At 47.3% G+C, this 25,936-nt stretch overlaps 2 protein-coding genes across 2 annotated transcripts in view; one reads left to right on the top strand and one right to left on the bottom strand.

Annotated features, from left to right (window-relative positions):
* The window catches only part of CSGALNACT1 (chondroitin sulfate N-acetylgalactosaminyltransferase 1), a 30,055-nt gene extending 17,682 nt beyond the window's left edge, over window positions 1-12,373 (top strand). The window contains exons 3-8 of the mRNA XM_033170838.1: window positions 1,206-1,422; window positions 3,830-3,931; window positions 6,781-6,959; window positions 8,459-8,553; window positions 11,515-11,596; window positions 11,957-12,373. Of these exons, the coding sequence (XP_033026729.1) occupies window positions 1,206-1,422; window positions 3,830-3,931; window positions 6,781-6,959; window positions 8,459-8,553; window positions 11,515-11,596; window positions 11,957-12,240 (959 nt within the window). The 3' untranslated portion in view covers window positions 12,241-12,373. The remainder of the gene's footprint in view (window positions 1-1,205; window positions 1,423-3,829; window positions 3,932-6,780; window positions 6,960-8,458; window positions 8,554-11,514; window positions 11,597-11,956) is intronic.
* A 2,028-nt stretch (window positions 12,374-14,401) lies between these two features.
* Window positions 14,402-25,936, bottom strand: part of SH2D4A (SH2 domain containing 4A) — a 30,244-nt gene continuing 18,709 nt past the window's right edge. The window contains exons 6-9 of the mRNA XM_033170610.1: window positions 21,042-21,261; window positions 19,284-19,414; window positions 17,443-17,663; window positions 14,402-15,537 (exon numbers count right to left, since the gene is read on the bottom strand). Of these exons, the coding sequence (XP_033026501.1) occupies window positions 15,445-15,537; window positions 17,443-17,663; window positions 19,284-19,414; window positions 21,042-21,261 (665 nt within the window). The 3' untranslated portion in view covers window positions 14,402-15,444. The remainder of the gene's footprint in view (window positions 15,538-17,442; window positions 17,664-19,283; window positions 19,415-21,041; window positions 21,262-25,936) is intronic.

Here is a 25,936-nt window from a genome sequence, read left to right as displayed (position 1 = left end):
ACTCCTTGGCAGCAAATTCCACTGCCGAACAGCTCTTACTGTCAGGAAGATAGATAGATAATACTTTATTCGGCTATAAGCCCACAAGTTTTCTGTCAGGAAGTTCTTCCTAATGTTTAGGTGGAATCTTCTTTCTTGTAGTTTGAATCCATTGCCCCGCGTCCGCTTCTCTGGAGCAGCCTTTCACCCTCCTCTACATGACATCCTTTGATATATTTGAGCATGGCTATAAAGAATAAATGCCAAAAAAAAAATGGCGACCCTATTATACGTCACCAGCAAAAGCACTGAAGACTCCAACACCATCCAATAGAAAGCAGTGTCACAGGACCTGCGCAAAGTGCGCGGACAAAAAAACCTCCGTCGCTGGGCTGGAGGGGCGGAAAGGGGCCGGATCCGGTGGGGGGCCGGGCTGAGGGGGCAGGATAGGCCCAATGGGCGGCGGAGGCAGAAGCCGCTTCCCCTTCTCCTCCCCACACACCTCCCCATGCGGAGTCCAGGCTCTCCGCCTCCCCTACGGAGCTCTCCCCATTCCCACACAGGGGGGCTGAGGCGCGGCCGCTTCTCATGCAGGAGGAGCCGAGGACGGGGAGCCGACAGAAGCCCTTCCGTTACACAAAATCAGCCGCAGCAGGGCGCGGCCGGGTCAGCTAGTATTTAACAACCAGCCAATTTCTCTCTTAATTAACTGCCCTACTTTATGTGACTCAAATGAAATAGGAAACGGCTGTTGGGGCTGAAGAGAAGAGTACCTGAAAAACCAAAACAGAACTTTGCTTAACTCTTCCCTTAAACGTTATATTTTTCAAGTTACAGGTGGGTAGCCGTGTTGGTCTGCCACAGTCAAAACAAAATAAAAAATTCTTTCCAGTAGCACCTTAGAGACCAACTAAGTTTGTTCTTGGTATGAGCTTTCGTGTGCATGCACACGTCTTCAGATACTTCTTCAGATTATATTTTTCCACATTCTCAGTGGCTTGAACTTCAGCCCATCTTCCTAGGAGATTCGCAAGAAAACAAAATTTAAAAGGAAATAACTTCAAGTTGAGAACGAGGTGAAAACCTTGCCTATAAAACCAAGGGAATACAAAGTTAGACTTGCAGCAAGCCCCAAGTGCTGCATTTTCTCCTCACAAAGTATAAATCTGCACTCGCTTCTGAAATTGCTTGCTAACTGCTGCTTTCCCCTTTTGTTTTCCTGACAGGCCTTCGCAGGACGGAAAGAGATAAAGGCACCCTGTACGAATTGATATTCAAGGGAGGCAAAGCATATGAATTCGAGCGAATTGTCCTATTCAGACCGTTTGGCCCCATCATGAAAGTTAAGAACGAAAACCTCAATATGGCTGACACCCTTATCAATGTCATAGTCCCGCTGGCTAAAAGAGCCAGCAAGTTCCGGCAATTTATGCAGAATTTCAGGTTAGTAAAGTTGCATGCTCTCACTGCCTCCCCACAGCCAAGCCCCAATACTTCTTCTTTGGTAAATAATGCCTTTTCTTACAAATATGGAAGCAGAGCATGAGCACAGGCAAGGCTGCATATTTTGTTTCGCTTTAATTATTTACGATTTTATTAAGTTTCTTTCAGATTTTACCTTACCCTTATCCTAAGGTTCAAATCAAATCAAATCAAGCTTTATTCACGTAGCCAACAGGCCATTGCGACTAAGAATACAGATAAAACAGATAAAAAATACTGGAGAAAGACCAGTCAAGTACACAAATATATAAATATACTGATAAATCATATGAAACCCCCAGGCTAAAAGGCCATTCAAATAGTGACCTTGTTCTCAGAGAGTCAAACGATTTTCTCTGTTATCGTTTCTGTTCCTGCTAGAAATAAGGTAGACAATGAGGTAGACAATTTGGCGGCCTGAAATAGTCAATAAAGATGGTACGATACTCTCGTTCCTCAGAGCTATATAGATAAGCCGATCGAGACAAATATAGACCTCAGGTGCATGGGCTAGTCATATATGCCGAGTTGTCTTTCAAATTGAGGCCCTTAGTCTCATTGCCCTCTCAATGAATCTGGCGACCTTCTCTGTTGTCTGGATGTTCTGGTCCGCTAACAAGTAAAACATTGCGGCCGCTGATGAGCAACCTGGGACGCAAAGCAGGAGGGGAGTAATAATCTCGCTCCTCAGGTCTTTGTACAGGGGGCAGGTCAGAAGAACATGTGACGCTGTCTCCAAGTTTCCGTCTCCACACGGGCAGAGTCGTTTCTCCCTGGGGAGTTTCTGATATCGGCCTTCGAGCACGGCAGAGGGTAGTACGTCCAATCTTGCCAACGTAAAAGCACGTCCATACTTTGGGATATTTAAATTATGCAGATAAGATGCCGGGGCATCAAAGTGCGAGGGGGGCAGGTAGGCAAACCATGCACAAAATTTCTTTGTTGTGGCCAAAGGTTACCAGATTTTTCCCCCAATGAATCTGGAGACACTTTTCAACTTCAATAGGAATCATAGGATTTTGCATGGGGACTGATTTATAAATCTGGGGACTGTCCCCAGGAAACGGGGATGTCTGCTAACCTTACCTTATCCCCTAGCTCAGCGGAAGAGTACAGTCAAACCTCAGTCTCTGAATGCCTCCATTTTAGAATGTTTCGGCCAGGGGTGTAGCTAGCTGCTCTGGCACCCAGTGGCGGTGCAGCGAGCTGCCCACAGTCTGCCTGGCAGACGCAAGCCCCACGCTGCCATTTTGGGCAGTGCGGGGCCCCGAGCTACCACATCACTCCCAGGAGAGACGCGTGGCTCGGGCACGCTGCAGGCCAGGCCCCGCGGTAAGTGCTGCCCCCATGGCCTGCCATTTTGTCACCCCCTCAGGGATGACGCCCGGGGCGGACCGCACCCCCACTTCCTACGCCCCTGTTTTTGGCTCCCGAATGCTGAAAACCCAGAAGCAAGTTTCCGGTTTTCGAACGTTTTTCGGAAGCCGAACGTCCAACACTGCTCCCTCTTGAGTACAGGAAGCTCCTGCAGCCAATCGGAAGCTGCACCTCGGTTTACGTTCGACAAGCGAGGTTTGACCGTACATGCTTTTCATGCCAAAGGCCCCCGGTTTCATTCCTTGGCATCTCACGGCCGAAACTTTGTACAGGATGAAAACAGAGCAAACCAGGTGGGGTCTCTAGGCTCTCTCCAGCTACTACGGAAAAGCCAGAGACCCAAAATCCAGTTTTAACTGTAATGTACGGAACTGAGAGCTGGACCATAAAGAAGGCTGATCGCCGAAGAATTGATGCTTTTGAATTATGGTGCTGGAGGAGACTCTTGAGAGTCCCATGGACTGCAAGAAGATCAAACCTATCCATTCTCAAAGAAATCAGCCCGAGTGCTCACTAGAAGGACAGATCCTGAAGTTGAGGCTCCAGTACTTTGGCCACCTCATGAGAAGAGAAGACTCCCTAGAAAAGACCCTGATGTTGGGAAAGATGGAGGGCACAAGGAGAAGGGGACGACAGAGGATGAGATGGTTGGACAGTGTTCTCGAAGCGACTGGCATGAGTTTGGCCAAACTGCGGGAGGCAGTGGAGGATAGGCGTGCCTGGCGTGCTCTGGTCCATGGGGTCACGAAGAGTCGGACACGACTGAACGAATGAACAACAACAACAACATACGGGGAGGTGCATGCACATAAATGCACACAGAGCGTCCCTGCCTTTCTACCCCCCCCCATCATATAACACATGATATCACATAGTCAAGCTGAAACTATGAAAACCACACAAAACCATTAGCAGAACTAAGGTGTGTGTCACTGTGGCCAGATCATGCATAATGGAAGGAAGGAAACTTACGCATTTACTTCTGTTCCAGGGAAATGGGCATAGAGCAGGACAGGAGAGTTCACCTCACTATCGTTTACTTTGGGAAAGAACAAATGAGCGAGGTCAAAGGAATCCTTGAAAACACATCCAGGTGAGTACGACCACGGATGCCGTTCTTTCATCGGAAATCAAAGGGCATACTCATCTCATTGGTGGTTAGGCCATGTTTTGGTTTGGGATGGAATCCCTGTTTTGTACCAGCAATGTTGTATGACCTGGCTGTGGTTTCTCATTGGAAAGAGGAAACCACTTTTGTGTGTCTACATGCTCAGAGGCCCATCTCATCACATGTTACTCGTAACAATAGTTTCTGAAACTGGGTACCTGGGCCGGACAGAGTGGGAGGGAGCAGGAGAGCCTATCGGCCTTGGCTCCAAGCTCAAATGGGGCCTCAGATTTAGACACTTGTTTTTTTTTGGCATTTGTAAGTTCCACAGTTCTTTTTAATGCTTCTCAGACTAAAATGTGACACACACTGTCAGCTTTGAGCTGCCGCTTTAAGCAACTAAAAGATGCGATTTGGCAAAAGAGTTTTAAAAAAGATTTTGTTTTGTTAACTGCTTTAGTTTCTGTCGTATGAAGGAGTTAGAAATACTAATAAATGTCAGTAAAATAATTATACCTGCTCTAACGGCAGTAGCTCAGGAGCCTCAAAAGCTGGAAGTGGCAAAAACCTTTCTAGACCTGAAAGATGGTCAGCTGGATACTTGGATCAAACTCAGCTCCCTGTTAGGAAGAGAAATTCCAGTTGATATTATTATTATTACTATCCCCTAGATAAACTCGTTTCAGAGTTTGTCCTGCACCACCCATCCTGCAAGATCTGTCAAATGTAGCTGGCCCTTCTGGCATGTGGAATTGTGAATACAGTCAGGGGCGGCAGGATTCTCCACTGCCGGCTGCAGTGGTGGCAGCAGGATCCTGCGGCCTCTGTATGGAGCTTGAACAGCGCCGCGCATGCGCCGTCCATATGGTGCATGCGCCCCCGGGTGGTTTGCTGACGGCACTGCTTGAGCGTCATACAGACGGCAGAGGAGGGTGCAACCTCAAGCAGAGGATCCTCTGCATGCGGCTGGGGTGGCGTGATGGTGGCGGAGTAAGCCCCCTATGGGGTGCGTTCTTGTCACCCCCTCAAAGATGGCACCCGGGGTGCTCCGCTCCGCCACTGAATACAGTCATACCTTGGTGTAAGAACGCTTAGTGGTTGCTCATGAGTAACAGTCCAAGGCAAAGAAATTCTAAAAACTAAGTTCTTTATTGTGCAAGCTATATACAGCAAAGCAAAGTCTCAAGCGTCCTCTCAATGCTCAGCAGTGTCCAGGAATGAACTCTTTCGGTTTCTCTTCCAGCAGAAAAGCCTCGGAACCCTGAAACCCCTGCTTCTTCCCTCCTGTGACCGACCACGTAGCGTGGGAACCTGACCTCTATCTCTGCTTTCCCTGTGTTGTTGAGGCTCTCCGACCCCTTCTAAGCCCCTGCATCGCCTTCCTATCTCCCCCTCTCTGTCCCCGCCTGAGGAATGCGAAGGATGCAAGCTCCCACTGGAAGAGGGGGAAGAGGAGCTCGTAAACAGCGGACGTGGATCCCTGTACTATAAATGCTCCTGTGACGCCGGCTGCAGTGGGGAGGGGGCTTTCCTGACACTTGGTTTCCGAATGCCCTGGAACTCAGACATTTTGGCTCCCAAACACCACAAACCCAGAAGTGATTGTTCCGGTTTGAGGGTGTTCTTTTGGAACCCAAACATCCGACGGGGCTTCCGCGGCTTCTGATTGGCTGCAGGAGCTTCCTGCAGCCAATCAGAAGACATGATTTGGTTTTCAAACGTTTTGGAAGTCAAATGGGACAGATTCCATTCCACTTCCGAGGTATGACTGTAGTGGCGAACAGAGGGAGTGGAACCATTTCCCTCTGAGCTTGAGCAAGTGCCAACTGATGCTTCAGTGTCTACTAAAAACACATTTGTGCTCTCAAGCCTTGGCTTGTGCGTCACTCCGGCAAGATACTATACTCCTTAACGCTGCCCTGATTTACCAGCTGCTTTCAGTCTTTTGTGATGCTGGTGTCCGGTATGTATTTTAAGAATGTTGCTCACCAGCTCGAGACTGATATGTAGGGCAGTCTAGAAAAGTTTTAATTTCAAGAAATACTCTTAATATATTTCCCAAAGCACATTTTTGCGATGTGGTCTCTCATCAAGGCCGGAAACCAGCAAAATCCAGCTCAGCCAACTTAGCATTCAGGACTCAAAGCCATTCCAGCAGCCGCCACAACAAATCTGTTTGTCATTAAGGCGCCACAACACTCTCTTATTTCTTCACTTGCGACGAGCGCTCCTGTTCAGTGCTCAACTCATTCCTCTTCTGTGCTTTTTGGTTCCTTTTATTTCCCCAATATATTATTTAGTAATGCAAAAAAGACATTATATTGTCTTTTCAGCAGAAAGTACTGTCCAGATCACATTATTACATTAAACTTAACAAAAAAATATTTAAATATCTTGTTATGTTTTCTCTCACATTATTATAGTTGTAAGATATGCTTACGTAGCAATGATTATTGGATCTCCACGACTTCCTGAATATTGCCCAGAATTATGCACCATTTTAGAAACATGAGGACATTACCAAAAGCTCTTCACTTAATTGCCCCATATTCTCCAGCATCCTTTATAAGTGCTTCAATTTGTGGCTGATTAAATACAATAAATACCCCATCTTAAAAAATTATGTATCAAATTTACTGATATCAGAGTTTTACATATTTTATTCCCTATTCAGTTCTAGGTGTACTCCTGTATATTAATTCCTAGATCTTTCCCCTATTTGGGGGGAACGTTGTTGTTGTTGTTATTGTTGTTGTTTACTTTAACTCTTTAGTTGTTTTCCTAAAGACAAAAGAGGCCAAATAATGCTTATGTTGCCATTCTTCCTTACATAGATCAGCCAACTTCAAGAATTATACCTTCATCCAGCTGAACGAAGAGTTCTCAAGAGGGAAAGGCCTGGACGTGGGTGCGCGGTTTTGGAAAGGAAGCAACGTTGTCCTCTTCTTCTGTGACGTAGATATATACTTCACAGCAGAATTCCTCAACACATGTAGACTGAACACACAACCAGGTATAGCTGTCCTTAGATTTAGACCCTTGGTCTGTTTCGCCAACATAGAGCGCTCATCCATGCTTGTCCCATGACTAGAAAGCATGGATCCAAGTGATTTTACGCTTGTCCCATGTTTCCTAGGCATGGGTCAAGTGGTTTTGCCTTTGCCCCACTGCTTTCCCCTGGAAAACCCACTCCTTAGTGCTAAATTGGAACAAACTGCAATCAGCAGGAAATCCGACTGCCCCCCCCCAAAAAAAATTCAGCACTAAACCACAGGCTTCCTTAGGAGAAAGTGGTGTGGCAAATGGTGTGGGAATGTTCAGGGAGGCAGGAGAGGATATATTGTTTAATGATATCCTTCCTAACTTGCATTAGCAAGTTCTATGTCTTAGCAGAGTTTAAATGAGCGGTCCCCAAACTAAGGCCCGGGGGCTGGATGCAGCCCAATCGCGTTCTCAATCCGGCCCGCAGACGGTCCGGGAATCAGCATGTTTTTACATGAAAAGAATGTGTCCTTTTATTTAAAATGCATCTCTGAGTTATTTGTGGGGCCTGCCTGGTGTTTTTACATGAGTAGAATGTGTGCTTTTATTTAAAATGCATCTCTGTGTTATTTGTGGGGCATATTCGTTCATATTTTTTTTCCCAAAATATAGTCCGGCCCCCCACAAGGTCTGAGGGACAGTGGACTGGCCCCCAGCTGGAAAAGTTTGCTGACCCCTGGTTTAAACAGTCTCCTTTAAATGCACAGGGGTTTGCTTGTTGCAGGTTCGTCTGAACCTCTGTCTATAGGATTCCTGGTAAGACCCCTTCTTGTCCCTCCTAAAAAGAATAGAGACGGCAATCTTATTGAAGTGAATATAAAAGTAGTTTACTCACATTCATTCAGTTCACAGTTGGATCCCTGAAGGCAGACTTAGGTTACAAAAGTATATATACATGTGGAACTATCCCATAAGGGAGTTAGTCCCAAGTGACTGCAGACAGGCAGTCACTTCTGCTCACTCATAGAGAAAAACAAAATGGAGAAGAGAGGAGCAAAAGAAATGGTGTGCCCCTCTTCCCCAGATTAGGCCACACCCCCTCTAGTCACATGCACAGGAAGTTCTGTCCCAGCTCAGGAGGAAACAGGAAGTTTTCTCCTGGCTAGTACAAAGCATTTCCTAGCATGTCCATTCTAGGAACATTGTACTTGACTGCTATGTGTTTCACATCCCACAAATGGAAGTTTGGATGAGCCCAGGTTAGAGCCCCTGTGACACAAGGGCAGGTTAGTTTTGATCCCTTGTACTCGGCAGCAAAGTTGCTATCAAAACGATATCCACATTAATCAACAGAACAAAGCAACTCCAAAAAGTTGGATTCTTTTTTCTACAAAAGGATGCTAACCCAAGGGCACTTAAATCTAGGGCTGTGAACAGAAAAGTCAACACATTCCAGAATAATATATATATATATATGCAAACGTAGCACAAATAACCCAGTTCTTTTCCCCAACACACTCTCATTTTTAGGGAAGAAGGTGTTTTACCCAGTTCTTTTCAGCCAGTATAACCCAGGCTTAATTTATGGACACCACGATTCCATTCCACCTGTACAACAGCAGTTGGTAAGTAAATGGGTTAAATGGCTTTAAATGACGTTTTAAATCCATATATACTTTTTAAAAAAGGTGCACTCAAATGTTATCCCGCCTAAAATATGGGACCGTTTCAGCTCAAAATCTTTTAAAAATTGTGATGCACCAATTAGAAGGCAAAGGAGCTTAGGACTGTGATTTATGAATATGCTGCGAAAGGGCTGGAAGGGAACTTTCGGACTCGTCTCTATTTTCAGGTGAGATTCGATCACCAGCAAATTCGTGTTGTGCAGTTATAGTTCATTGGGAGCTCTTGTGCAGCAAACTGGCTCCCCTCCCCCCCAAAAAAAACCTGGACTTTTTGCGATAAGGGGGTGTGATGCGGAAATGCTTGTCTGGGACAAGGCTCGCTTCAATGCACCAACAGCTTAACTCCCCCAGATAAATCAGAACAAATGCTCATTAAAGAGGCAACAACATCTAATCTCCCTGAAAACAAATCAGGATGGACACACATTAATGATGCCATCTCAAAGCAGCCTTAGTATTCAAATCCCAAACCTCAGCTTGTCTTAAACCAGCAAAAATATGAACAATGGACTATTACATTCCAGGGCTATCATGAGACATTATTTCTCTGTAGCCTCCCCAGGCTGCGGTGTGGGGATAACAACAATAAAAAAGCCAATGCAATTCTGGGCTGCATCAATAGGAGTATAGCGTCTAGATCAAGGGAGGTAATAGTACCACTATATTCTGCTCTGGTCAGACCTCACCTGGAATACTGTGTCCAGTTCTGGGCACCACAGTTCAAGAAGGATACTGACAAGCTGGAACGTGTCCAGAAGAGGGCAACCAAAATGGTCAAAGGCCTGGAAACGATGCCTTATGAGGAACGGCTTAGGATGCTGGGTATGTTTAGCCTGGAGAAGAGAAGGTTAAGGGGTGATATGATAGCCATGTTCAAATATATAAAAGGATGTCATATAGAGGAGGGAGACAGGTTGTTTTCTGCTGCTCCAGAGAAGTGGACACGGGGCAATGGATTCAAACTACAAGAAAGAAGATTCCACCTAAACATTAGGAAGAACTTCCTGACAGTGAGAGCTGTTCGGCAGTGGAATTTTCTACCAAGGAGTGTGGTGGAGTCTCCTTCTTTGGAGGTCTTTAAGCGGAGGCTTGACAGCCATCTGTCAGGAATGCTTTGATGGTGTTTCCTGCTTGGCAGGGGGTTGGACTGGATGGCCCTTGTGGTCTCTTCCAACTCTAGGATTCTATGATTCTATGATTTGTATTAGCAGGGCAAATTAAAAAAAATGTTTTAAAACTCCACAAGCCCACAATTTTTCATACAAAATAAAAGTCAAGAGTCCAGGAGTCTTTGCTACCACTTTGTTTGGTGGTGCTGGTGGCTGCTGCCCAAACCTGGATTTCTCCATGATTTCAAGCATCACTAACAAGCCTTGTCTCCAGATGATGGAAGTGTCAGTCTACTTTTTAATATCTAAGTCTACTAGCTGACCCGGCCACGCCTTGCTGTGGCTGATTTGGTGAAATGGAAAAGTAAGATAGAGTATGGCTCTCCCGCGGCTTCACTCTATAGCTGCTGCCTCTCACAAAAGGCAAACACGATGTTTGTGGGCAGCTTGGCTTTCCAGCCGGTCTGGCCACCCCCGCAAATGGGGGACGGGACGTTTCCGGCCGGCGTGGCTATGGCGCGGCTTCGCTCTGCAGCTGCTGGAGGCGGCATCTGAAACCCACCGAGGGCAAACTTGGTCTTTGAGGCCGGCCTGGCTTTCCAGCCGGTCTGGACAGTCCTGCAAATGTCAGACGCGGTCTGGCTCTGCAGCCGTTGGAGGCGGCTTCAGAAACTTGGAGGAGGAGGAGGAGGAGGAAGAAGAAGAAGAAGAGTTTGGATTTGATATCCCACTTTATCACTACCCGAAGGAGTCTCAAAGCGGCTAACATTCTCCTTCCCCTTCCTCCCCCACAACAAACACTCTGTGAGGTGAGTGGGGCTGAGAGACTTCAGAGAAGTGTGACTAGCCCAAGGTCACCCAGCAGCTGCATGTGGAGGAGCGGAGACATGAACCCGGTTCACCAGATTACAAGTCTACCGCTCTTAACCACTATACCATGCTGGCGGAGCAATTAGCATTTTCAGGCGTCCTCGCTCTGCAGCCGGGCGAGGTGAGGCCCCAAATATGAGTAGCGGCGTTGTTGTCCAGCCTCTCTCTACACCCGGTTGAGGCAGCGCCGCAAACCGCGAAAATGGCGATTCCACCCATCGTGGCTCTATACCCGCCGGCAGAGGCAGCAGCAGCGTTTGCAGCGGGTCTGCCTGTTGATTGGATGGTGGCAGTGATGTCAGGAGAGGAGGAGGAGGGGTTGGAAACGGGTGTGGTGTGCTATGCTGTTTAAGGTCCACTGGAGGGCGCTTTTTTGCACAAAATCACATTTTTACCTGGGAAAGGTGTTGCATTTGTATAATGTAAGTACATATGATCACTCCCATATGGCCATGGAATGTTGTGTCCAAATTTGAATGGAATCGATCAAGGGGTTATGGAGAAAGGCGATCGTTAACAAACATCCAACTTGAACGATTTTATATATATAGATAGCAGCATGCGAGTTTCAAGGAGGGATCCAGCGGCAGATTTAATTGGTATGGATATAGCTAAAAACAATACTGTGTAGGGACCTCACTGGTGTTTCCTGCTTGGCAGGGGGTTGGACTGGATGGCCCTTGTGGTCTCTTCCAACTCTGTGATTCTATGATTCTAGGTGGACCAGCTGAAGACATGCTAAGTCCTTATTGTGTATCTGTTTCTAACATGTGCGATGTAGCTCTTAGATATGAGCAAAGGTGAGAGATAAGGGAGTGTTAACTGACTGCAGCTGGAAGCAGCCTCCACACAGGGAGAAATGATCTTTATGTGAAATATGCACGCACACGTACACAGATAAACGCACCTTTCTTTCTTCCAGGTTATAAAAAAGGAGACTGGGTTTTGGAGAGACTTTGGTTTTGGAATGACTTGCCAATACCGCTCTGATTATATCAACATTGGTAAGAAATGAAATCAAATCAAATCAGTATTAATTTAGATATTAAATCCGATCAAGGCTGGTTCCCACCATGCCAAATTGGATGCTACCTTTATGTGGGGCACAAAATCAAGCCTCTTCTCTGGACCTTTAAGGTTCCCAAGCCATTTTGGGGAATATATTTTAAAATACCAGAAATTAATTGAGTCATACCCTGATCTGGTCAAAAAGACTCTGCGAGTAAAGAAATGCATTGACGGTCAGCGCAGTTGATTTCTCTTAGTGGCAACCCTCTTGAAAGTCTTTCCCACCAGCTCCTGGGCCCACAAGTCTCTCTCCTTGTACCACAATCGCATGAAACCTTTTTTCTTTTCTTTCTTAGGAGGATTTGATCTCGACATAAAAGGGTGGGGAGGAGAAGATGTACACCTGTACCGCAAATACCTCCACAGCAACCTCATTGTGGTCAGGACGCCTGTCCGGGGCCTCTTCCACCTCTGGCATGAAAAGCACTGCCTGGACGAGCTGACCCCGGAGCAGTACAAAATGTGCATTCAGTCCAAGGCCATGAACGAAGCCTCTCATGGCCAGATGGGGATGTTGTTCTTCAGGAGGGAGATCGAGGCTCATCGGCGCAAGCAGAAAGCAAGCCATAGGAAGTCTTGAAGCCAAAGAACTTACCGGTACTTCGGAGATAAAAAAACCAAGAACCTCAAAATCTGACTCAGAAGGGTGTTCCCAAAACCACACTCGCAGGAGATGAAATGCTTCTCTTGGTTATTGCTTGTGGGGCTTTTGATAACACAATGGGTGATGCCATTGTGGCCTGGAGAATAGCTTCCCCCCACAACGGTTTGATATCTGAAGGACAGACAATATGGTTTCCCAACTTCACACAACGCTTTACATTTTATCAAATGGGTGGCAAGGTGACCCTAAACTTGGGATTGAATGAAATCCCAGGTAGATCTTTACGGAGTGGAGGCCAGAGGTGCCTGTAATGTTGAAATGAGATAGAAAATTCTTTCCAGTAGCACCTTAGAGACCAACTGAGTTTGTTCTTGGTATGAGCTTTCGTGTGCATGCACACTTCTTCAGATACACTGAAACAGAAGTCACCAGTGTATCTGAAGAAGTGTGCATGCACACGAAAGCTCATACCAAGAACAAACTCAGTTGGTCTCTAAGGTGCTACTGGAAAGAATTTTCTATTTTGTTTCGACTATGGCAGACCAACACGGCTACCCACCTGTGTTGAAATGAGGTTACTGATGATAGCCCCAATCCAGTTGTTTTTTTTCCTAGACTCTGTTGTTCTGAGTAACCAGGGGCCCTAGATAGGGGATGCGCACACATATCTGGGCCACGTGTGCCGCCGATCCAATTAGATAAACACCATAACTGGGATGTTTATCTAATGACTCCGAGCAGCTAGAAAGCGAACAATGAAAGCTGAATGTATTAGCTCTATATGGAAGCCAACACCATTATCACAATTCATTCTCTCTCTCTCTCTCATATACACCCACCCACACGCCTCACAAAGCCATATCTTCTGAACTTCTGTGGAGTCAGTAAAGATAATACGGTCACTTGTCCTTGAGTGCTATCAGTTATCATTCTTAGCTTGTCCTTAACAGGACACTTTGCGTTTTGTGTCCCTTTGTGCACACGTGCTCTGGCGTGCTCTGGTCCATGGGGTCACGAAGAGTCGGACACGACTGAACGACTGAACAACAACAAGTGCACACTCAACATGCAAAGAGCTGCTGAGATGGAGCACAATTTAACAGAATTGCAAAATGTTTCTGTGAATAAGGTCGTCAAGTGGATTGGCAAGTAAAGCCAAGAGGGCCTTTTACCTAGAAGCACCAGTCCTGACTTGCACTGAACCTCATACAGTTTGGAGACATTAAGGAGAGATGTATTTAACGGACAATGATTTTGTCTATGATTTGACATTAATATTTGCTGACTTGGATTCTGCTTTCTTCTTAATCTTACGTGTTTGAGGTTCCAGCCTTTAAAACAGAGCATCATTTAAATACAGACACAGATGAAAATATAAGGTATATATTTCCCGACATACCTAGCTGTACAAACAATTAGATAATACTGATAATTGAAAAGCAAGGCTCTATAGTGGAGCCTTGTCCAAATTCTGCACGTAGAAGGCAAATAGTCTCTCTTAAAATTTCATTCACTTTTCCTTTCATTTTGGCAAATCTTGATCCAGAGTTTCTCACTCCAGGCCCCTGCAGACAAGCAGTATTTTTGTTCTGCAACATGTTATTGACTCAATAATTTAGTGATGGATTTATACTGGACTGTCCACACATGATTCCACTTTATTAGTCGTTCTGCAGTGCTTCCTCAATGGTATTGCAGTGCTGCTCATAGCTGTCAACCCTCCCTGCTGTTTCCCAATAAGGGAATTTCCCGTAAAAATAAGGGAAAGCTATGGTGCTGCTGTCTGGAGGGGCACTCTTTGTACTATAGCTCTACCAAAACAGGACAAAGAATAAACTGGAATATTTCTGGTTACAAAAAAGTGACAGGACTTTGGGAGAAAGTTACAGGACGTGCATTGATTGGAAAGGAAGCAGTGTGACCACCCTGAAACGTTTGAAGGCACAAACGGTATTGGAAGTGGAATCAAGTACAACCTCTCCAATCCCATCATGAGCACAAATCATGAAGGCACAATGGGGGCCCAACCACACTTTTCTGTTCCCCCCGCCCCAATTCAGTGCTAAACCATGGGTTTTCTGGGGGGAAGGAGTGGGGCAAAGGCAAAACCACTCAGCCCCTGCCTTCTAGGCACAGGGGAAGCGTGAGTGTATAAAGGGTGTCCCTCCACAGTGAATTGAAGAACACAATTAAAATGGGATTCAGGCAATGGATGAGTCCATTCCTTTACAGAAAGAAGGCTTGGTTAAAAAAACGCAACATTTCTCCTAACATCTACTAGCAAAAAATAGCACCCCTATTTTCATACCCAGAGTCAGCATTCAAAGTCCCCATCATGAGCATCCATTGCTGATCATTTTCTCCGCAACAGTCTGTAATGCATTGGGTGCTGAAGCAGTCAGTATGTCTGTGGAGTAACGAAAGGAAGACAGTAGCAGTGTAGCATGGGGACAAATTTTCCTTTGTGCACGCTGGGCTCCACTTAGCATCTGCCACCTGCAGAGACTGAGCTTCTAAGCGAGTTCTGGAGAGGGCTGAAACTGGGAGAACTCTCCTGCATGGATGTGTTTTAAAGGCACCCCCAACCCCAACAACTCACTCCAAAGACAAAACGGGGATAAGCCAGGGACACGGTTTCACCGGGGTCTGATCGCAGGAAATGGAGGCAGTTTGAAGATGATAACAGTGGCCTTACTGCTCTTGTCCACATTCACTTGCCACTGGCTAATGGGAGCATCAACGTTCTGAAGACAGCCCTATTTCTGCATTTGTGGCCTTTGGCTAATAACACAACCTTTTCAAGCATTTACAGGAAATGTGAATTACACTTTGGAAACGTTCTACGTCACCTGATTGAACAGGAATACACAAGGGCAGGATTCAGCCTGGACAAAAGTGTCTATGGAAAGTTTTAATTGCTGTAATTATCTTTCAAAATAGATATATTCTTTTGCTATTTTCTTTACGGTTCTGCTTCCTGTTCCTTTGCATCTTCTCGTCACTTGCCGGCAGCTATCCAGATTTCACTTCTCGGTTAGCAAAACGTACTCGCACCATAACTTCGCCATCTCCGAGGATGTTGTTGTAAAAGCTGAAGGGAGCTGGCTCAACTCCTGCCCGCTCCACACCTATCCATTCAAGAGAAGTTCTTCACATGGTAGAGGATGGAAATGACAGGCATCACTCGAAAAGATCGAGGTAGTCTGGCTCCTCCCCTTGCTGGCCACAGGGATAACGCAGAATCTCCTTTCCAAAAGATGTGATGGGCTCCTCCTAATAGGAAGAAAGCCAGTACAAATTTAGGTTCCAGGGGTCTAAAATCCCCCACAACCAGCCATTCATTTCCTACTAGAAACTGGTCAGTCAGTTTAGAATCATAGAATCCTAGAGCTGGAAGAAGGGACCCTGAGCATCATCTAGCCCATGGGTAGGCAAACTAAGGCCTGGGGGCCGGATCCAGCCCAATCACCTTCTGAATCCGGCCTGCAGACGGTCCAGGAATCAGCTTGCTTTTACATGAGTAGAACGTGTGCTTTTATTTAAAATGCATCTCTGGGTTATTTGTGGGGCACAGGAATTCGTTCATCCCCCCCAAAAAATAGTCTTTTGGGGGGGTTCATTCCCCCCCCCCCCCCAAAAAAAACAAGGTCTGAGGGTCAGTGGGCCTGGGAAAAAAGTTTGCTGACCCCTGATCTAGTCCAACCCCCTGCAATGCAGGAATACATAGCTGCCCCTTACCGGGATCAAACCTGCAACCTTGTCATTATCAGCACAATGCTCTAACCAACTGGGCTATCCAGGCTGGTTATCAAAGCAGGCAGATGAGCAGCATTTAAGGTAGCTGAGCGCACCATCAGTTGATATCAGTATAGCTTGGGGTAAAGATAAATCTGATTTCAAGCAGCAATCATGGCGGGTTCTTCGCCCAGTGGATTTGAGCTCAGCTTTAAGGCAACATATACATAAGACTTTTAGAACCACATCTGCATTCCAGCGAGTGAAATCATGGAATAAACTAGCAGACATGCTTTCTTCCTTTGTGTGTCTGGAGATCTACGTCTCCCTTTTGTGGGGTGGGGTGGGTGGGTATTGTTTTCTATAAAAGGGGTGCACATACATTCTTCTCTGTCAGTTTTCATCATTCACCTTGCCCCAAAGATAATAAATTCGGAAACATTTTAAAAAGCAGTCGCAGAACCGTTCTAGTGAAAGGAGGGTGAGGAATATAATACAGTACGTCCATATCATCAAAAGTGCCAACCAACGGGTACTGGGGGAGCAAGCCAACAAGCAGGGCAAGGGCACTTTGTCTTTCTCCTCTAGAGTAGCCCTGGAGCAGAAAAGGGTATAAGTGTACAGTTGAACCCCGGGTTACGCACACCCCGGGTTGCGGACGTTTGAGTTAAGAATGCCCGCAACCCGGAAGCGTTTCCGGAGCGCGCACGACCCCCGGATGCACAGAACGCTTCTGCGAAATTCGCACATGCGCAAAGAGCTCAAATCGTGCTACTTCCGGTTTTTTGGGTTTTTTTTTGTGCGTTCAGGATACGCACGCCCGCGTTACACACGGCGACCCGGAACGGATCGTGGGCATAACCTGGGGTTCCACTGTATTCACAACAGTGAGGATAATCCCAGACTGGGCCCAGCTCCTTAAAATGTTGCATCGTTCTTTGTCCTTACATTCCGATAACACTTAAAAAGGTAAAGGGACCCCTGACCGTTAAGTCCAGTCGCGGATCACCCTGGGGTTGCGGCACTCATCTCACTTTACAGGCCGAGCCGGTGTTTGTCCACAGACAGTTTTTGCAGGTCATGTGACCAGCATGACTAAGCCACTTCTGGCGAAACCAGAGCAGCGCCCGTAATGCTGTTTATGTTCCCGCTGGAGCGGTACCTATTCATCTACTTGCACTTTGACGTGCTTTCGAACTGCTAGGTTGGCAGGAGCTGGGACTGAGCAACGGGAGGTCACCCCATGGCGGGGATTCGAACTGCCAACCTTTCGATCGGCGAAAGTGGTTCAGACCACAGCGCCATCCGCATCCCAACTGATAACACAGGGCACCTAACATTGCATTAACTCCTGCAGAACAACATTTTGTGCACCAAGAAGCTTCAGCATAGTCATAGAATGAGACGGTGGGGGGGGGGAGTTGAGCATTACGAGAGGCGCACCTTGTGGTAATCGACCAGGTCAGCCAATGTTGAATGCTGCTGCTGATCCACACCCAGGAAGCTGTACGAATCCCCGGAAGCGTCTATCAGGAAGTGCTTGCAGCCTTTGGCCGACAAATACGAGAGGACGTAGCCTTTGATCTTTTCACTGACCCGGATCAGGAAGCTCCCAGGTGCCAAACCGCTTAGAAGTTCTTCTGCTTTCTTGGTGGTTAAGATGCCTGCCCCCAAAAACGAAAGGCGAGAGCTAAGCAAGAGAAAACTATTTGCTAGCTTGTTGAAGAAGAAGAAGAAGAGAAGAAGAGTTTGGATTTGATATCCCGTTTTTCACTACCTGAAGGAGTCTCAAAGCGGCTAACATTCTCCTTTCCCTTCCTCCCCCACAACAAACACTCTGTGAGGTGAGTGGGGCTGAGAGACTTCAGAGAAGTGTGACTGGCCCAAGTTCACCCAGCAACTGTATGTGGAGGAGCAGGGAATTGAACCCGGTTCACCAGATTACGAGTCCAATGTTGCACATTGGAATGATGCTCTCAAATCTTCTCTAATTGTGGACCAGCTCCCAGCCTCTTCAGTGATCTGGCTGGCTCAAGATCCCATCAGACCATTTTCCCCAGCTTAACTCTGCACCTACTGTTGAAAAACCACTTTCATGGCCTCCCTAAACTCTGCTGGATTAAGTCAAAGCTATGTGTGTCAATACACCTGCTGGGCAGAAAAACAAAATGGGGTGCCATAGGATTAGTGCTTTGCTGCTTCCAAGATGAGAACACCTTGTTCCCATCTCCCACTACGATAAAGCTGGACAGGCACGAACCCTTGACTCATAATTTCGACCACTTCCAAGATCCCTGCTGAGTCTGGTTGGTCATCTCTGGAACCCAAACATGAAAGCAAGGAATATTTAATGAAATCCCACTTTTTTTTTTGTTAGTTCACCATGTGTTACGCGGCTACACTGTTAATGGGATTTGTTCCCATCCCAAAATTCTTATGCAGAAAGCGGGAGCACCCTAACTTCCTGATGAACCAATGAATACATGGGAATGATTCCCACGAGAGGTGTGTCAGCTGAGTGAATGGTTCGCAGAGGCTATCTGGGATCGTTCATCGATGCAGTGTCCAGGGTACTTAATTTATGGTGTAATATAAGCGAAAAATATGTGCCTACCCCAAGGAGCTCACAGCCTACATTTAGGCCATGGGAGAGACAACAGGGTTAAGAAAGGCTGAGCATATGATAGTATCCAGAAACCTACAAATGCCCCATCTTGCAGTGTGTCAGGAGTCCAGGTTCCCAGCTTGATAACACAGTAAGCGTAGGTAATTAAAAAGGAGGATTTATTGCAAAAACAAACAGACAGCTCTGGACGACTCTGGAAAAGCCTCTGGCATCATTACTCAAGATGACCCTTCTGAAGACTCCTTCCGGCTGCTACAGAAGATATTAACTTATGACTCTTACGCCTCTTGTTTTGTTTCCAATCTAGCAGCCCTCCCATTCGCCGACTCCTTGGGCTTAGGGGGATCAGCCCCACCCTCTGGTTGTTCTGAGAGGCTGTCTCTGGATCTATTCACTCCTGCTTGTGCTTCCTGTGAGCTTTGACTGTGTTCTAGCCTGCTCTCCGCTACTGTCTTATCAGTCTGCTCGTCAAGCTCAGGTAGAGCCGAAGTCTGCAGCTGTCTGCTCTCCCCTACCTGGCTAACATCTGAGCCTCTCTGTTCCTGGCTGCTTACTGCAGTTGGCTGTAAATCTTTGCTTGGAGCTGGCTCATTCCTGACACTGTGGTCTTTAGCTTGGGCTCCCTTCCCTTTGAAAGGCAGGAAGACCAGGAACTCACCATGGAACCAAGGTGCTACCTGGCCCGTGGATTTCTCAAAACCAGCTCGGAGATGCTGTTGCTCTTCCTTGAACCACCGAATGATGGCCTCCTGAGTAAAAGTGGAGACAGTCCTTTGTACTGCCTGCTTCCTGTTGTCGCAATAAGAAAAGAGAAAGAAGTGGGGAGCAGATTACGATCTTTGCACTGGATTTAAGTTCAGTGCCATTGCAAAGATAAGCTCCTTTACAAAAATGCAAATCATGATTTAGAATAAACTGTGCCCGCTATAGATGTTTCGGAGGATACTTGGGCCAGATGCCCTTCTAGGAGTCTTGTCACAAGGGCTGAACCAAACTTTCTCCTGGCTTCTCACCACCACCAATGACCACTTGGTTCCTTTCTTTAATTTGGGACCCATCTATTTTTTCCAGCCAAGCAATAAGAAGATGAGGCAAGCAAAGGGAGTTGACCCTTCTCCTTGCACCCTTCCATGCGTTGATCACTTAGAGAGTGCTGGTAAAGATAAGGCCCAGGAGGGTCAGGGCAGCATTTCCAGCAGGTATGGGGCCACCACTAATAAGCCCAAAGATTCAAAGAGTGCCCATTCTGGCTGGGATTGACAGGAGCTATACCCCAAAACATTTGGAGGGCAGCAGGTTAGTAAAGACTATTCAACACATCCCCCAATTTACTTCAGGTAAGAAACATTCTCATTCCCTTCAAAGGTTTTTTATTGGCTTTGATTTTCCTTAATATATATTGGATTCAGTTAGGTCTCACAGGCATTTAGTTGTGTGTCATTAACACGTAAATATTGTGTGCTTTAAGCGTGCTCCAGGAAAAACCCAGCCTGCCCACTCATCACCAGCCCTCTGCCAACATAGCTGTTTGTTCCTTCATGTGGCCTACTGTGGCTTTTTGTATAACTCTAGGAAGTGTGCCAGGCCGTGTCAAAATAACTCCCATTGGCCTTTTCCGCACAGAAACACTTCTCCTGGATGGCCAGAGGCATCAGTCACCTCAGCTAGTCACATTCAGGTGCATTCAAGCCCAATGTAGCTGAACTATGTCCCAGAATTGAATTTTAAAGGCTAACTGCACAATTTCAACAGTTTCAGTACCCATATAGATATATACAGAGTGCACTGTGGTCAAGAGGAGAGGAATCAACAGGAGGAAGAACAATTGAGGTTTCCTTTCTGAGTTCTCCCTTGGCCTTCCCCTCCTCAACCAGCAGCAGGGATCCCGTGCCCGCTTGAGATGTTGCAACACACAGAGGGCAACAGGCAGGGCCGTCTTAGAGGGATCGGCCGCCATGGTGCAGCGATCCCTCGGCGCCCCCGGCCTGCTGCCTCTCCGCCCGCCTCCCTCCCGCGCTGGCCGCCCCTTGGGAGGGAGGGTGGGCGAGCGGGGGATGAGGGGCGTGGCGTTGGAGCGGGCGCTCGCGCGCCGGCGGACGAGGGATGAGGGGTGGGCGGACTGCAAGCCGGCCGCCCTCACCTCCCGGAGCCCCAGCTGGAGTGCTGGAAGGGCGCGCAAAGCCCCACGCCGCTCCAGCTGGGGCTCCGGGAGGCGAGGGCGGCCGGCTTGCAGCCCGCCTGCCCGTGGAGGTGGGGGCGGGTTGGGGAGGGGGAGCCCGGTATGCCGGCGGGCTCGCGGGGCGCCCCTGGGGGGCCCGGCGCCCTGGTGCACCGCGCCACCAGCCCCTATGGATGAGACGGCCCTGGCAACAGGTTCTCCCCAACCGACTTAGTCAAAGCCTTCAGGGTTACTAACCTGTCTGGTTTGCCGTTGGCCATTCCGGCACTGAGATGCTTAGGTTTCGGTGGCAGAGGAGGAGGAGGAAGCGGCCGTTTCTGCTCCCCTGTCTTAAAAACCGCGGAAACCCCCGCTACTTTTCCTTTGCGGGTGCCTTGCAAGGACAGCCTCTTGTAGTCATCCCGGGCCTGTCTGGCGAGGGAGCGCCGCCTTTCGTCGGCTGCTTTTGCCCGCTCCACTGAAACAGGAAAAGGGGTGTTGTTATTTGTTCTTGGATGGAGGTCCAGACAGGGGCGGAGGAAGGCAGGTGTGGTGGGTGTGGACTGTAACGGACCAACCCTGTGCCTGGGTGTGAGCAGGTGCCCAGCACTCGAAGAGTTAACACCCACTCTAGATGACTGGCAGCTCAATCGCAGAGGCGGGTCTTTTCTACCTTTTAAAAGGGAGAGAATGACAGTTGGGCGGTTGTTGTGGGTCAGGGATTGAGGGTGAGCGGGTTGGAGGTTAGGCTTAGGTTAGGAAAGGAAAGACTTTTATCCTGTTTAATGTTGTAACCAAGCTTACGTACCTAGTTGAAGAACATTGTAACCGCATTCTACCTTAACATCCATGATATATAAGTTACCTCAATAAACATATTTTGTTTTTCATTGTTCGTGGACTCTGGCAGTGCGTCAGTACCTCTAGTGGTGTGGTTGAGGGGAAAAGCACTAAAGGTTTCCTGAGTGAGTGGGGACGGGTGGCTTGTTTTCCTAACACACAGAGGACTGGGCAGTGAAGCCAAAGGTGCCACGCAGTTGCCAGAAGGAAAGGCAAGCTGCAGCAGTTTGGGAACCCAGGGCGGGAGATCCCAAGGTGGCAGGAGTTTCATTTTAAGAACGTGGAGCACTGAGGTACCCCGAGGACATCTCTCATAACATTATTTTAGGTTTCATTTTAGTCGTCGGTGAAACCTAGGGAGAGACACAGTCAGGGGAAACGTTTTACAGTAGTGAGGGCTCTTGGTGGGAAACGAAGGGTCTCTCACATGGACCGCCCCGGGTGTCACCACTGAGGGGGGTGACAAAATGCCAGGTGGCGCTCACCGCGGGGCCTGCAGCGCACCTGAGCCACGCGTCTCTCCTGGGAGACACACGGTGGCTTGGGCGCATGCAGGCTCCGCGCTGCCCAAATGGTCCGCCCGCTGCCTCCACCCCCCCCCCAGCTGTAGGGCGGCTGAGTGGGAGGAGGCAGGCAGACTCCGGAGGCCCCGTGGTGCGCCCTGCCCCTATGGCCGGCTCGCCCCGCCCCAGGCGCCCGAGCGGCTTTCCTCCGCCGCTGGGTACAGAGGCATTTCTGGTACTTCTGAAATCTCAACGCGCACAAAAGGGGGAAGAAGAAGAAGAAGAAGAAGAAGAAGAAGAAGAAGGAGGAGGAGGAGGAGGAGGAGGAGGAGGAGGAGGAGGAGGAGGAGGAGGAGAAGTTTGGATTTGATATCCCGCTTTTCACTACCTGAAGGAGTCTCAAAGCGGCTAACATTCTCCTTTCCCTTCCTCCCCCACAACAAACACTCTGTGAGGTGAGTGGGGCTGAGACACTTCAAAGAAGTGTGACTGGCCCAAGGTCACCCAGCAGCTGCATGTGGAGGAGCGGAGACACGAACCCGGTTCCCCAGATTACAAGTCTACTGCTCTTAACCACTACACCACACTGGCTCTCAGGAAGAAAGACAGACAGAGCAAAATAACAGATGGAGCATGATTTGGCAACGAGAATGGGGATTCGTACTGAACCCAGTCAATGCTGTATTGCTGCCTTGGTCTGGCTGCTGTGGTTTCGTGGTAGTTCTCCGGAGGTCTTTCCTAGCTCTGCTATCTGCTGTCGTTTTGGTTGGAGATGCCAAGGACTGAACTAAGCCTATGGAGGCTTAGTTTAGTCAGAATCAAGTATACACACCCCGGGTAAATGCTGAATACATTACTTCTGGTAAATCAACCACCATAGAAGGCTATGAAATTTTGTGCCCCAGGTTTTCTAGACTCGTCTACCTATGTACTATCTGAAACCAAAGGGCCATATTGGTTGTCAGATGTGAAATATATTCAACCAACCCACCAACCAACCAACCAACCAACCAATCAAATGCCTTTATTGGCATCACGGTATAAAACGTTTCAAGTAACTGGAATAATTAAAAAGACAAAGGTGAAGCTATCAAGGGTCACAATGTCACACTATGTTTGTGTGCATTTGGATATAAAGGCATAGGCAAACTCAGCCCTCCAGATGTTTTGGGACTACAACTCCCATCATCCCTAGCTAACAGGACCATTGGTCAGGGATCATGGGAATTGTAGTCTCAAAACAGCTGGAGGGCCGAGTTTGCCTATGCCTGTGCTACACCCTATTTCCTGAAAGGATAGTTCATTGGGAACCCTTCCGGGTAAGATTGTGGCTAAAAAGGAAGCTACTAAAGCGGTAATATCTTTGTCCCGATCTGCCAGGAGAAACCTAATTTGGCTTCTTCTCGGGAGTTGTGGGCCGGAGGTCCAACATTTTGCTCAACATCAGTTGGCGAGGTCTGCCGTGTAAAGGGCAATCGAAGAGAATGTGGTTCATTGAATCAGGTACTTCTTGACTGCAGACACACAAAGGGGCTTGAAATGGTATGTGTGAGAATCTGCCTTTAGATGAAATATATTGTTTTCTGCTCTCCCACCCCACTACAAGGCTATTTAAGCTTGCACATCAAACTCTTCAGTCTCAGCAAAACCAGTGGGTCCCTGCTGGTGAAGGTGGGGGCGGGTGGGTGCTGGTCTTGGGCTTAGATTTTTCGGCACCACTTGTAAGGAGCCATGTTACGGATTGGTTATAATACCATCAGTAACATGAAATGTTTAAATTAGATAGTGTTATGTACTGAGTTGAATAGGATCCAAACTGCAGCAGTCTGATTGGTCCTAGAACAATAGGATTGAGATTGCAGCAGTCTGACTGGTCCCAGAACAACAGGATTGAGATTGCAGCAGTCTGATTGGTTCGCAGGAGCCACCCAATCCAGCTCCAGGTGGAAGTGAATCCGCACTCCGATTGGCATACAGGAGTATCCCGGAATTAGCCAATCACGTGGGGCCCATTGTGTAAATAGTGTATATAAAGCAAACGTTTTGGGGGAACTGCATCCCTCACTACTATGAGCTGAATAAAGAGCATGAAATTCACACTTGACTCCGAGTATATTTCAGATAGAAACAATGGTTTTTTGGACCAAAGCTCACAACTGGAAAAAGAACTTCTACAAAACAAAGATAAACCTTTGTCTAAAATTTAGAATCTGTTACTAGAATGGGAAACAAAAGATGAGCTTGTTAAAGCCTCAATGACACACTGGGCACTAGATACAGGACACAATATAGATTTTGGCCTCTGGGGAAAACTCCGGAAAAGCGACTTGAAATTTACAGCATGTTATTCTTTGAAGGAGAACTACCTGAAAATGATTCACAGATGGTATTTAACTCCGAGCAGGCTTGCTAAGATGTACAGGACAGAATCAGATAAGTTCTGGAGATGCAAAGAGGTGGAGGCAATGTTCTTTAATATGTGGTGGACATGTAAAAGAGTAATAGGGAAAGATCTATAATGAATTGGGGGGGGGATGTTTAAAAGTACTTTCCCAAAAACCCCAGAATCCTTTCTGTTGGGGATAATTCAGACTGAAATTCCCAGGTGATAGAAAAGGTTATTAATGTATGCTACAACTGCGGCCCGTGTTTCATTAGCTCAAAAATGGAAAACGAGTGAGGTCTCAACCAAAGAAGAATGACAACTTAAAGTTGACAGAATATGCATGACTTGCAGACTTAACATATAGAATAAGAGAACAAGAAGAACATACGTTTAAAGAAGATTGGGAAATGTTTATTGAATATATGGGAAATAATTGTGTACAAGTGAAAACACTGGCAGCGTTAAGATAAATTCAACAGTGTGAATTAAGTTTTGATGGGTGCAATAATGGAATACTATTGGTATAGTTTTTGTAAAATATGCAGGGATTTATGATATGTAAAATGTACCATGGTAAGAGAAGAAGGGAAGTCATTGATGTCTTAAGGATGTAAAATGAGAGAGTCCCATGGACTGCAAGAAGATCAAACCTATCCATTCTCAAAGCAATCGGCCCTGAGTGCTCACTAGAAGGACAGATCCTGAAGTTGAGGCTCCAGTACTTTGGCCACCTCATGAGAAGAGAAGACTCCCTGGAAAAGACCCTGATGTTGGGAAAGATGGAGGGCACAAGGAGAAGGGGACGACAGAGGACGAGATGGTTGGACAGTATTCTCGAAGCTACTAACATGAGTTTGGCCAAACTGCAAGAGGCAGTGAAGGATAGGCGTGTCTGGCGTGCTCTGGTCCATGGGGTCACGAAGAGTCGGACACGACTGAACGACTGAACAACAACAACAAATTGCAAAAGAGAAAATTGAGAGAGAGAGAGAGAGAGAGAGAGAGAGAGAGAGAGAGAGAGAAAATTGAGAGAGAGAGAGAGAGAGAGAGAGAGAGAGAGAGAGAGAAAGAGAAAGAGAAAGAGAGAGATTTGGCATCATTTTGAGGAGCAGGTTGGAGTGCAACTCAACAGCCAGTGCTGTGTTTGAGCCCACTGAGGTGTGTTTCTGAGCCTCCTCCAGCTTCAGAAAGGAAAGTTGGCTTTGCCTCTGTTTGCACAGCTGTTTGCTCATGGCTTTTTAATATGGGCGTTTCTTGGTGCCAAGACTGAGCCTCAGATTCACACACAAGGGGAAGGGAGATGGCACACTAAACAACATGAAGGACTAGTTGTGCAGCCTTTGGGGTCCCGCTTTTCTTGGTGAGGTGGGGTGGGGGCTTACATATACACACATACATACTACTGGGGCATAATCAGGCTGTGT

This window comes from Lacerta agilis, chromosome 14, assembly GCF_009819535.1.
Source record: "Lacerta agilis isolate rLacAgi1 chromosome 14, rLacAgi1.pri, whole genome shotgun sequence".
Classification (NCBI taxonomy): Eukaryota; Metazoa; Chordata; class Lepidosauria; order Squamata; family Lacertidae; genus Lacerta; species Lacerta agilis.
Note: the sequence above shows the minus strand (reverse complement) of the source record. Positions and strands in the feature narration are given on the sequence as shown.